The 13,352-nt window shown below is 40.2% G+C and overlaps 2 protein-coding genes across 2 annotated transcripts; both read right to left on the bottom strand.

The window, feature by feature from the left end:
* Window positions 1-1,423: 1,423 nt before the first annotated feature.
* LOC125313682 lies at window positions 1,424-2,349 on the bottom strand. Its single transcript, XM_048273503.1, has 3 exons — window positions 2,234-2,349; window positions 1,684-2,135; window positions 1,424-1,592 (listed from the first exon to the last, which is right to left on the bottom strand). The coding sequence occupies exons 1-3, from the start codon at window positions 2,327-2,329 to the stop codon at window positions 1,424-1,426; spliced, it is 717 nt and encodes a 238-aa protein (XP_048129460.1). The 5' UTR covers window positions 2,330-2,349.
* A 2,848-nt stretch (window positions 2,350-5,197) lies between these two features.
* LOC125313681 (flotillin-like protein 3) lies at window positions 5,198-6,105 on the bottom strand. The gene is made up of 2 exons (XM_048273502.1): window positions 5,635-6,105; window positions 5,198-5,500 (listed from the first exon to the last, which is right to left on the bottom strand). Exons 1-2 carry the CDS (start codon window positions 6,103-6,105, stop codon window positions 5,198-5,200), a joined length of 774 nt encoding a protein of 257 aa, XP_048129459.1.
* Window positions 6,106-13,352: the final 7,247 nt, after the last annotated feature.

Here is a 13,352-nt window from a genome sequence, read left to right as displayed (position 1 = left end):
AAGATCTCCGTCAAATTTTTTCGAACCACCATCAATTATTCTAAAAGATTAAGCTGTTAGTTAAAGACATGGTTTTATATTTAATCACTCTAACACAATTGACTCGATTATTTTATCAACGGAAAGTTCGCGACCTGGTCTTTTGTAAAATGAGATTTGATCATTTTAATAGTGACAAAAAAATGTAATTACAATAAAATCAAATAACTATGAGGCTACGTTTGGATCAAAATAAATAGAAACAAATAAAATTGCAGTAAACTCTATTTCGAAAATCAAATCTTATTTCACAAAAATTGGGTCGCGAGTTTTTTTTTGGGCAAAATAATCGAGTCAATTGGACGATGGACGGGAAATTTTTTGGTGGCTTTATCCTATCTTTGTATGGAGCATTCTTATATTTGGACTCTCATATATAGACTCAAGTGGCACTTCATTTGACAAGTTTTAGGACTTTTCGTGGACTTATGCGTTTCCAGATTCTCTTCTTGTTCGAGCCCATTTTTCTGATATTTCAAAGTGAGGATAATTCCCTTCGTTTTCAAATTCCGGAGTGGAACATAAACGTTTTTCCCTTTCGAAAATGTAATTAACTAGGGTAAAGTTTGATGGTTGTATTACAAATGCGGTGGAGTAAGAGGCACATTGCATACATTAGACATTGTTGCTAACGGGCACTATCAATGGAGAAAAAATTGCATTTTTATGGTGCAATTATTTGCCTCCTTCGGTTCATTTTCCTTATTGAATTGATTTCAGAATGGCCCAATGCGGCCAACATCAAAAAAGAAAAAAAAAAAACTCTAACTTATTACCAAAGTAGTGCATCTCACGAGCATCAGACCATCAATTGTGAAGAATCGATCATAATATAGTCTTCTTTTTTGGGGCAATATGCATGTAAAATACGGTTTGGTGATTGATAGTTCTATTCAATCTCAAAAGGCATTACCGAACTTAAGAATAACACGGACGAACAATAATTGAGTAATTTCTGTATATGTCGATATGAATAGAAAAGAGTACAAGGAGCCTAGCTTTATTACATAATTATTTAAGGTAATAAGATAAATATGATACCAAATCTAGTCAATCAAGGATATGTAATATCAAAGAAGATAATATGCATGATCCTGAATAGTATACATAATCAAGTAAATATCATAATATCTTTAACAGCTGAATTGATAGATCAGAATTGAACTCAAACAAGCATCTAATGATCTTCACAGAGGAGCAGCAATAAGAACCCACCCTAGTGGAAGATTGTGCCCAAAAGATGAACTACAAACATTCGCAAAACTAACCTAACTTAAAACATGTTTTCTTGCACAACTGTCTGAAAGATGAGTAACTACTACCCAGTAAAATATGGATGTTATAGCCTGAGAAAGAAACACAAGTATTCCGATCAAAATGCGATTCATCCAAACAGGGGAAGTGCCGCTGTCAAATGAACAGGCCGGAATACGTTTTGCAGGCCTGTTAGAAGCGGCATCCGGCTGTTGCCATAGTGTTTTAGCGTCCGCTGTTCGCCTTTTGCCCCTCGGCCCCTCTCGTTCTTATGGAGCTCGCCAGTTTGCCTCCTGCACCTACAATGAAGAAAAGGCAACTTCTTTTTCAAAGAAGTGAAGACTTTAGGCCCTATGCTTATCCTCTTCTCCTCATCAAAATCATCCTAACCTGCTCCCAAGATCATCCTCAGGCAAGTTGAACCTGACAGTCTTCTTCTGTCCCTTGGAAGGCCGCTTCCTCGGATCTTTGAGACAACCCTTCATGTGCTGCTGCCGGGTATTTCCTCCCTTTTGCTGGTCTTTTCCATTGTTACCCTTTTGAGGGCATGCTTCATTCTCTGTGGCTTGGTTCTTGAAGACCTTCGCCGCCCTTGTGGCCGCCATCTCCTTTATCTCCGCCTTACGGGTTCCCCTCGCTGTAATCTCGGTCTCTAAATCGGTTTTCGCAGCCTTCATCTTGGCCTTGGTCTCTAAATCGGTTTTGACAGCATCGTGTTTACTCCTTCCAGCACCGACTTTACCCTTCATCTTGGCCTTGGTCTCTAAATCGGTTTTCACAGCATTGTGTTTGGTCTGTCCAGCACCGACTTTACCCTTCATCTTGGTCTTGCCTGCATATACCTGTTAATAAGGAAATTTGGTCTCGATATAATACATTGTAATAGGAATATGAAATTCATGTATCACGATGCGCTCAATTAGGGCAAAAGAAGTCCGACCGCCGGCCATATCCACGCCGCCTTCGCGAGCTTGAAGTCCTCGATGGATCCTCCTGTTACGGCGAGGTACTCAGACGGGCCTGCGACACGCCACATTGTGATGAGGCTTTTCTCTCTTCTCTAGGGTTTCTGATGATGATCGAGAACGACGACAGCGCCGGAGAAGAAGAAGGGACGGGGAAAGAGAGTGAAGATTTATAGGGAAGCCGGAGAAATCAAATATAAAGGCCAAAATATTATTTCCTTAGTAAAATGCGCACCTACAAACAACTTCTCATTTATTAAAACTAATTTATATGACTGCATTTGATAGTTTATGCCGGTGCTCGACATGTAAAAGATGAGGTATACTATTTATGTTTCCCCTCCTTAGAAGGACAAAGCTCGAGACTATCTCTTTTTCCTAATAACGAAAAAGCGGGATTATATTTCTAAATGATCCAAAACTTTAGAACTCGATTTCAAATGCTTGAAACCTTTCGATTCGAACAATTGTTACTATGTAGAGTCATTTCGAAATTTTCTAGCAATGTCTAAAATTTAAAAGGTTCTTCCTCATGTTACAATTTTTCAAGGAAAGGCACCCAAAAGAAAAATACATCAAAGAAACTGAAACTGGGCAAATGACATTGATCATGAAAATCCAGCGTTATCGCAATCGAGCGACTGATCTTTAATTTCATTTGCCTAATGTGCCTATTATTTTATCATTGAGTCTTTAGATCTTATCTCATTCAGTATTGCGGCAAAACACAGATAGATATGTAAACAATTTTCAATAAGCCATATTGCTAGCAAGATCAGAATTTCACCAAAAAATTTAGTCGAACTACAATTAGAATGCATTAGACCCCAAGAAAAGGAAGGAGCAAAGAAAAGATTGTTGCCTTCGGTTATCCAAATTTAAGTCTAGTCCATAGAATTCACCCAAAAACATGTCAAGACTATCTTCTCGTAAAATGGATGTCCTACACTTTGTGAACGGCAATTATTTCCCCACATGGAAAATAATAGTGGCAGGACGACCTTTCTATAGGAATTTGGGGAAATAATTGTAGTGAGAAAATTGCCAAAAAATTTCTAAACATGTTGTACTCGTATTAATTTAGTCTTAAAACTTTTGGCAAGTTGCCAATTTAATTGTAAACATTTCAATTGTATCGATTTAGTCTTAAACCTTTTGATAATTTATCAAATTAGAATGCGTTCGTTTCGCGAAAAAATAAGTGATTTGTAAAACATTTTTTGAAAAATAATCGCTTATATGGCTTACAAAAATAAATGAATAAAACATTTTTTCATCGCATATGAAAATAGTTAGGCATGGATTGCTATCGATGATGAAAATATTTTTCATTGACTAATTTTTCTAAACCATAGAAGCAATCATTTTTTGAAAAATATTTTTCGAATATTTCATTTTTCGCAAAACGAACGCAACCTTAGTCCTAAATCTTTTGATAATTTGAATTTTTTCTGTAATTTTTCAATTTAACCAGAAATTACTAACGTAGCGATCTAGTCAGTATCGGCCATCCTACGTGACGGTCGGCGCAGACGTAGACAATTTTAAAGTTCTTTTAATAATTTTTTTGAAATATTTTATTTTTTTTTCTTTGTTTTTCTTTCCCTTTCTCCCTCTAGCCAATCGCCAAACCTCGAGCAAAGCTTGCCCTCATCGGTCGCCGGAGAGGCTCAAACTCACCATCGCGACCAAGGTTCGCCATCACCAGGTTGGCGAGGATGGTTAGGTGAGGCTCGACCTTGTCAAAGTCACCTTGCCCGGCGACGGCAATGTCAAGCCTCGTCAACCATCGTTGAGACCCGGTGACCGACTAGAGGAAGAAGGTGAAAAGAAAGTTCAAAAAATTACAAAAATTATTACAAATGGTTGTCCACATCATAACCGGCGTGGTGCGTGGGAAGGGTCGGCGTTGACTAGACCGCCACGTCAGAGATTTCTCGTCAAAATTAGCCGAGATGACTAAATTGGCACAATTGAAAGGTTTATAACTAAATTGACAAATTGTCAAAAGGCTTAAGACTCAACTGATATAAATTTCGACCCGAAAAAAGAAAACTTGCACAATTGAAATGTTAGGACTGTATTTCAACTTGGAAGATAAGAAATGCGTACCAGCACCTCCGAGTATGATTCTTAAAGGCATTACAACTGCCTTTCGTTCAAAAAAGAAGGAAGAAAAATTTGCGGTGGATGAATGCATTTGTAACACTTGTTCAATCCTTTAGTTTAAGTAAGGAAAGGGTAAAGTGCGCTTTGCGCGATGGTTTCTTTTGCTATATTTGTCTGTTCGAGATGAATATTCGATCTTTGCAGAATCAATGACAATACTTTTATATTTGGATATATGTGATTGAATTGATGGCAAAGAATTTTTGGTGTATAATCCACACGGCACCTAGTTTGCAAAAGTCATGGTACAATGGTAATTTCCTAATCTTTTCATGTGGCGCGGGTTAACTAACTGCTAGCCACACATTGACACTAAATCGAAAGGACGCGATTAATTACTATGGAAAAAGGAAAATTCATCTAACATAGTAAGCTATTTATGTTGATCCGCCGCAGCTTTGGGCAACCTTGACCATGACTACAATGGTGATGTTGAAGCACAACTTAGCCCTACGCTTGGAGCATTGAACAGTCAATGGCTTTGCTCGAGATCTTTCGTTGTTAGTGCCGGTAAGACAAAATTTCTTGAGATCACATGCTCGAACACGATTCTAAACTGAACTAAAAATCCATAATCTAATCTACAATGATCATGCTAAATCAACACGGTTGAGTAAAGATATGAATTATACTAGAAAACAAGAAAAGAACGTCCCTAACTATATAAGTTCCAATGAAGTGACGATTTCATAAAAACCTATTTTTCTAAACAATTTTCCAATTTCTTAAGACCTCACGCTTTTATCCTCTCTTCATCATCCAAATCATCCTCACCTAAAGATCTTCACCACCCTCGTAGTCGTCTCCTTTATCTCCACCTTACGGATTCCGGTCGCCATGATCTTGTTTACTAAATCGGTTTTCACAGCATTGTGTTTGGTCTGTCCAACACCGACTTTAACCATCATCTTGGCCTTGGTCTCAAAATCGGTTTTCACAGCATCGTGTTTAGTCTGTCCAACACCGACTTTAACGTTCATCTTGCCATTAGTCTCAAAATTGATTTTCACAGCATTGTGTTTGGTCTGTCCAGCACCGACTTTACCCTTCATCTTGGTCTTGCCTGCATATTCCTGTTAATAAAGTAACCTGGTCACGATAAAATATATTGTAACAGGCAAACAAAAAAAAAAAACACATGATCCACGTCACAAGATTATGAAATTCATGTATCAGGATGAGCTCAATTAGGGCAAAAATATCCGACCAGGTGAGCCTTGAAGATCACGAGCCCAAACTGGTTGAGCTCCAACTGGAGTTTCGAGAAGAACTTCCCAAAGACCTCCTCCAAGATATGCTCGACCGAGACCCCCTCCAAGATATGCTGGAAGGTCACGGAGGCGTCCAAGATGTGGGTCTGGCCCTCGATGATACCCTTGACGAGGTCGTTGATGTGGACCGAGCGCTCAACTCGGAAGGCAAAGAAATTGGCATAGCGGACGAGGCTCTGGTGGTTGGTGACTTGGGGGCCGATGGTGAAGACGGCGGGGCGGAAGAAGGGGAGAGACTCGAACGTGTAGTCCACTGGGGAAACGTCGAACTTGACGCACTTCTGGAACGGCGATAACTCCGCCACCTTCACAACCTTGACGTCCTTGATCCATCCTCCTGTTATGGCGAGGATCCATCCTCCTATTATGGCGAGGTACTCGAACGGACCTGCAAGGCGGCACCACATTGTGATGAGGCTTTTCTCTCTTTTCTAGGGTTTCTGATGATGATGAAAAAAAGCGAAGAAGAAGAGACGGGGAAAGAGAGTTTAAGCGAGGAGTTCAATGTGGGGGGAGGGGTGGTGGAGACAGTGGAGATTTATAGGGGCGAACAGAACAGGCAATTAGAGAGAAAAACGAAAGAAGAGATCATTGTTTTATCTGAAATAGGAAGCTGGAGAAATCAAATATGCGGGCCAAAATCTTATTCCCTTAAATATTAGGTGGTTTCCTTTAATCTTGTTGATACTGTTTTGCGAGTTTTGCATGTACAAAAGATAGCGTCAAATCATTGATGCCGAGATAATGGGTGAAACGTGATTTGTACACTGGTAAACACTTGGAATGACTAAAATTTACATGCACTGTAAACTGTAAAGGAGGATGCCTTCTTTATTTAAATTCACAAGCACTCCCGGTCACTCCTCATCGTGATGAGATATAAAAGCCGAGGGTGCCCACGCTCTACCACTCCTCGTCACATTCATTTCGTCAAGTTCTAGGATTGACTTGCACTTTTTGAAAGTTTTAGTGCTCGATTGTACTTTTATAATAAGTTTTACTGCTTAATTGCATTTTTTGAAATTTTTAGAACTCAATTGTACTTTCGTGACAGGTTTTAGGACTTCCCGTTTGATTGCACATTTTAAAAGTCTTAGGACTCAATTGCACCTTGGTAACAAATTTTAGGACTTCCTGTACACTTATTTCTTCAAAATTCAATTTTTGTTCAAGCCCTATACAGATGATGATTTTCCTGATATTTCAAAGTTTCAAACCAGCAGCCTTCATGCCAAGCAAGACTGCCCTCGCCCCTTTTCCTTTCTCCATTCCGTCTCCTTCTTTGCTTTGTTTCAATAGAGTCTAAGGCAAAGCAAAATGCCTACTTTACGATAGGATTTAGTCAGCGTCACGACATAATCATAGGATAATTCCTTTCATAACTTCGGAGGGAACATTTTCCTTTTCAAAACTTAAATAACTAGGGCAAGCTTGATGGTTGTATTACAAATGCGGTGGATTATTGGAATTGATTTGCATAAAACTGAAGTGGAACGGGCACTATCAATGGAGAATTGCATCTTTATGGTGCAATTATTTGCCTACTTCAGTTCATTTTCCTAATCGAATTGATTTTAGAATGACCCGACACCGCCAACACTGAAAAAAAAAAAAAAATCCCAACATTTTCCAAAGAAGTGCATCTCATGAGCATCAAACCATATATTACGAAGAATCGATCATAATATAGTCTTCTTTTTTTGGGCCAATATGCATGTAAAATACGGTTTGGTGATTGATGGGTCTATTCAATCTCTGAAGGCATTACCGAATTGATAGATGAGAGTTCGACCCAAACAAGCGTCTAATAATCTTTAGATAGGAGCAGCAATAAGAACCCACCCTAATGGAAGATTGTGCTCAAAAGATGGAAGTACAAACATTTGCTAACTAACCTAAAGAAAAACATGTCCTCTTGCACGACTGTCTGAAAGATGAGTAACTACTACTCAGTAAAATATTGATGTTATGTCGGTAATTTAGCCTGAGAAAGAAAACACGAGTATTCCCTTCAAAAATGCGATTCATTCAAATGAGCAGGCCGAGATATATTTTGCTGATTATCGTATCGAATAGAACTGTGTCAGGAGCGGCATCCGGCTGCTGCCACAGTGTTTTAGCGTCCGCTGTTCGCCTTTATGGAGCTGAGCAGTTTGCCTCTCGGACCAACAATGAAGGAAAGGCAACTCTTTTCAATGAAGTGAAGACTTAAAAGGCCTATGCTTAATCCTCTTCTCCTAATCAAAATCATCCTCACCTGCTCCCAAAATCATCCTCATCTGCTCCCAAAATCATCCTCAGGCAAGTTGAAACTGACAGTCTTCTTCTGTCCCTTGGAAGGCAGCTTCGGTTCTATAAGACAACCCTTCAAGTAATGCTGCTGGGTATTTCGTCCGTTTTGCTGGTCTTTTCCATTGTTACGCTTTTGAGGCCATGCTTCATTCTTTGCGGCTTGGTTCTTGAAGATCTTCGCCGCCCTCACGGTCGTCTCCTTTTTCTTCACCTTACGCATTCCCGTCGCATTGATCTTGGTCTCTAAATCAGTTTTCGCAGCCTTCATCTTGGCCTTGCTCTCTAAATGGGTTTTGACAGCATTGTGTTTGCTCCGTCCAGCACCGACCTTACCCTTCATCTTGGCCATCTCTAAATCGGTTCTCACAGCATTGTGTTTTGTCCGTCCAGCATTGACTTTTCTCTTCATCTTGGCCTTGGTCTTGGCCGTATATAACTGTTTATATGGAAATTTGGTCACGATAAATTATATTGTCACAGACATACAAACACACAAAAAAAGAGAGCTCCAACTGAAGTTTCTGGAAGACCTTCTCCAAGACCTCCTTGAGGAGCTCGATGGTCATGGAGGCGTCAGAAGACGCAAGTCAGGCCCTCGATGATACCCTCAACGACGTCGTTGACGTGGGAGGCAAAGTACTTGGCATCCGTGAAGACGGCGGGGAGAAACTCGAAGGTGTAGTTGACCCACTTCTGAATCTTCGCGAGCTTGACGCTGGCTTTTCTTACTTTGCTAGGGTTTCTGACGATGATCGAGAACGACGGACGAAGAAGAAGAAGAGACGCGGAAAGAGAATTAAGCGAGGAGTTCAGCAGGGGAGAAAGCGAAGATTTTCAATTTTCATAGAGGCGAACCGACCGACCGAGCGATAAAGAAGAGATCGTTGCTTTATTTAAAATAGGAAACTGGAGAAATCAAATATGATGGCCAAAATTCTTATTTCCTTATTTCCTTGAATAACATACGCACCGACGAAACGACTTCTCGTTTTATGCCGGCCCTCCACGTGTAAAAGATGAGGCATATTATTTATGTTTCCCCTTTACAGAAGAACAAAGCTCGAGACTATTTCTTTTTCCCGATATCGAAAAAATCTTGATGACATTTCTCAAACGCACGAAACCTTTCGATTCATATAGATGTTACTATGTAGAGTCGTGTCGGAATTTTCTAGAAATGTCTAGAACTTAAAAAAGTTCTTCCTCATGTTAGAATTTTTCAAGAAATGGCACCCAAAAAAAATATACCAACTAAATTGGGCAAATGACATTGACCATAAAAATTCAGTACTTTTGCAATAATCGAAGGACCGATCTTTAATTTCATTCGCCTAACGTGCTGATTATTTTTACAATTAATGTCGTTAGATCTTATTTCACTCGGTATTCCAAATGGGAGCTACTCTACCACAGCCGATGGCTCTGCTCGAGATCCTTCATTGTTAAAGCGGGTAAAGGCAAAACTTCTTGGGATCATATATACTCGAACATGATAATCTAATCTAAAATGAACATGCTAATCAACAATCAATCGAGTAAAGACATGAATTATACTAGAAAGCAAGGAAAGAACGCTCCTAACTATATAAGTTCTGATGAAGTGACGATTTCATAAATACCTGCTTTTTAAAACCAAGTTTCCCATTTCTTGTTCTCGGGTTTATAATTTTTTGGAAATAGGGACTAGGGCCGGGCCTTGAGGCCTGGCCCGGATATGGGCTGATTGCGGACTCTTATTGGTTGGACCGTGAACGTACCCAACTCAAAGTAAATAATAGCCAAAAGCCCTCTATCTAAACAGATTGAGCCCAACCTATCACCCCATCAAAGCAGATTAAGCCCAAACTATCAATTTAAACCATCACTAATCACCACTGTTGGCCACCAAACTTTTTAACATTCCCAATCGCAACATAGAAGGATTGTATAGACCAAAGTTTGGAGAAGCTAACCAACGTGAATGCCTCAGGAAATTGATGTTCCAGCCATGGAGCACGGCAAAAATAGAACTTCAGCAAACAAAAAGAGGTTTTAATCATGACGTATTTGCAAAGGCTTGACTTAGGCATTTTACTAGAAATGTGGTGAGCAACTTCTTAATGGTGTACATGTGTTGAAAACAACTTGGAAATCGACATCCAGATTAACAACAAAATGCAAATATGCTAGGAATCTTGGTTTTCTTTGGCTTGACAGGAAGGCTGTTGTCGGTCCAAAAATTTCGCTATGTGCACCATCATATCAAGATAATACACGCAAATAGAACATGAATCATTTATAGTGCACATTTAAGCTGAGAAAAATAAAGAGTGTAGAGATAGAGAGTCACTCGATCGATTTATAGTTGTTTGACCTAGACCAACAAAAAAAAAATACATACATAAATCTGCTTGCTCCACTCTTCGAACTCGTCCGAGGGTTACATCTAATCCACTAGTCGATATCGAGTACAAAGGTTGGTTATTGTGGTTCAACTTGCCTCGTCTAGGCGTGATTACAATCGGTTACAAAGTACTTCACTCGCTACAATATTGCTCACTTGACGATTTCGATTCGCGATAAAATTGCAAAAGCGACTCTAAATGATTAAGCAAATATGAATTCATGAGTTTCCAACCCCAAGGCCCTCAGTAGGTTTAATTCTAGAAAAGCAATAAGATCAACGAGTAAGATGGTCCTAATCATGACCCTGCACGTCAGCCTCCGTGGTAGAAATAGAATCAATCACAACGTAGTTAGCATTGACAAACCACCTACCCAACCCCGTCTTTGTACATATTTTAACCAAATCAATGAACATAAGCGAAAGACATTCTTTTGAGTCTTTCGTGGTAGCCCCTTTAGGACTCGATCAGTAAAAAAAATAAAAAAGTGTGGAAACTCATTTGAACATTTGACAAAAGTACTAGGGGAGGGAGAGGGTGGGTTGTGCGAAATCATCGTGGATGGAGAGAAAGGTAGAAATGCTAGGGTAGAAGATCTGCCAATGGAGTCCATTCTACCTTGCCATTGACCCAAAATTTCCATCTCCTAAGCCTCGCAAATCCATGATTTTTCACCATTCTCATGAATAAAAAGCAACTGAAGTGGGAGAGAATATTCATAAGCAGCAACATCAACACCCTCAAAAGGGAAAAACACAGAAGAAACAAAATCTAAAGATGTGTGCTGCATTTCGAGCAAATCCACACAAATTTTTTCCCACAAGCAACCATGCACACGCACACCCCACTCGACGACGACCCATTAAAGTACAACACCCATAAAGATATCATCATAACATACTTTTTCTCTGTCTCGTTTCACTTCTTGGGATTTTCCTCGAAACCCTAGAAAAATCCTAGCTGGGGTGCATTCTTTTCTCCTCATAGCAAGAGAAGATCCCCGGGTCCGAAGAGAGAGCCCGCATGTAAGTGTGTGTAGATTGCAGAACACTAAACCTTCGCGTGCTTCCCGGCGACTTCGCTCTCGGGAAATTGGAAAAAAAAGACAAAGAACTGCCAACCCCCTCCTCAGAGTTCTCGAAAAGGCAAACACTCTGTGTTTTCGTGTGTCTAGGGTCATATAGACAGACATTCTTTTTTGTTCCTAGCGAATGTTTCTGTAACTATCGAAGCAAGGGCGGGGCGCTCCCCACCATCATCCTTGAAGCTTTGCCTCAACAAGACATCGGCATTGCGATCACAAGGCTGTGTGGCGTGGTGGGTCCTGATGGGTTCTTGTTCTCGGTTACAAAATCTGCATGGAATGGATCGTTACTTGTAGCACAGGTTCGGAGGTTTGACTTGGGAAAAACGTTTCAACTGCTGGTCTCTCGATGAGGGTCAATGTGCCATTGCATCTCGTTATAGTTTTTCCCTATCCAGCTAAGGACTTTAGCTTCAGCAAGCGCATGTAGGAATGGTTACCGACACAAGTTCGCAGTCCACGCATAAATGTGTGTACAATTCTTAAATTGCATGCCATTGCACATGGATATAATAAATCGTGAACAATTATAGCGATTTGAAGCAGCATTTTGCTTAAGGTTCCGGTCACGAACTAAAGGTGATGCCTTCGAGATACCAATCTAAACGAGGCAACGATCTAAGTAAAACTTTGTTCTAGGCATGTCCACATTCTCTCCTCTTTGTTCCATTGCAATCCCACATCATTGCACTTGCGCCTATGACTCTTGCTGCTGAAAAATGTTCTGAATCCATGTCATTATATCCTTTCGTGGCTATTAATTTGGAGTACTTTGAAAACCCACAGACCATTGCTCAGAAACCCTAAATTTCATTTCCCTTGCAACCAAAGCAAAAAATTTGAAACTTCGCCGGTCAATTTGACACCACACGCAACAACACATCCACAAGATCACACGGTCGTGATCAAGCAACCCTTTCCCTCCTACTCCTTCCCAAAGATCTTTTTTTGCACCATAAAGAACACTTCATGAAAACACAGAAGCCAATGATTGACGTGATCAGGACCTTCTTCTGTTCATCATCACACCACTTGATCGGAAGAGAGAGGAGACCACAGTATACATAGCAGCGCCTTCCCCTTGCATAACGGTTATTAGGGTGACGCCGCAGGGTTGCAGCGGTGAGCCGGAGCAGCACCGGAACGTGGCCCCGTGTTAAAGGGGAAAGCAAAGCAAGCAAGCAGTCAAACAATCTTTTCCCTCCCCGACGCGCGACGACATCGTGACGCTCGCTCTAAGCCCCTGAGGCATTTTTGCATAATCCAACGGCTGTCGATCGCCCCCCTTTCAAATCCTCGAGATCACATAGCCCCATCCCATACATGATCCTTGTCAAATCGTTATCTCCCCCGTTGCCCATGCTCTCGCCTCCTAATTACATCCATGCCCCTCTTGGTTTCGCTAGTGGTTTTTGACTTGCCCCTTGTATTTATCATCCATATGCCTGAAATCTTGTAGCTAGGAAACTCTATATATTCCATGCCGATCCAAAAGAAAACTATACTATCCCATACGTGGATAATTTTTTAAGGGGACAAATATTTTCTTGTTTCACGAAAAATGAATAATTTGAATTAACTTATCACATAAAGAGACGTTATATGCAATTTTTTTTTTATACCCATGCCTACTGATCCGATAGAGATTTGACATACATTCTCTATGGACAATGATAACGAAGGTACTCCAATTTAATGGAATCAATTATGCAATTTAGTCGAAACCAATTGACATGAAAAAAGCGAGGAACAATCTCTCGTGACTTTGATAATAATAGCATGTTGTGAAGCACAAATTCTTAAAAAAAATAGATCTCACGATAATTTTAATTAGTAATTTTTTTTTATTACTCACGACACACTGTTAATTTCACAGTATATGAAAACTCGTGAC

The sequence above is a fragment of the Rhodamnia argentea genome, chromosome 2, assembly GCF_020921035.1.
Source record: "Rhodamnia argentea isolate NSW1041297 chromosome 2, ASM2092103v1, whole genome shotgun sequence".
Taxonomy (NCBI): domain Eukaryota; kingdom Viridiplantae; phylum Streptophyta; class Magnoliopsida; order Myrtales; family Myrtaceae; genus Rhodamnia; species Rhodamnia argentea.
Note: the sequence above shows the minus strand (reverse complement) of the source record. Positions and strands in the feature narration are given on the sequence as shown.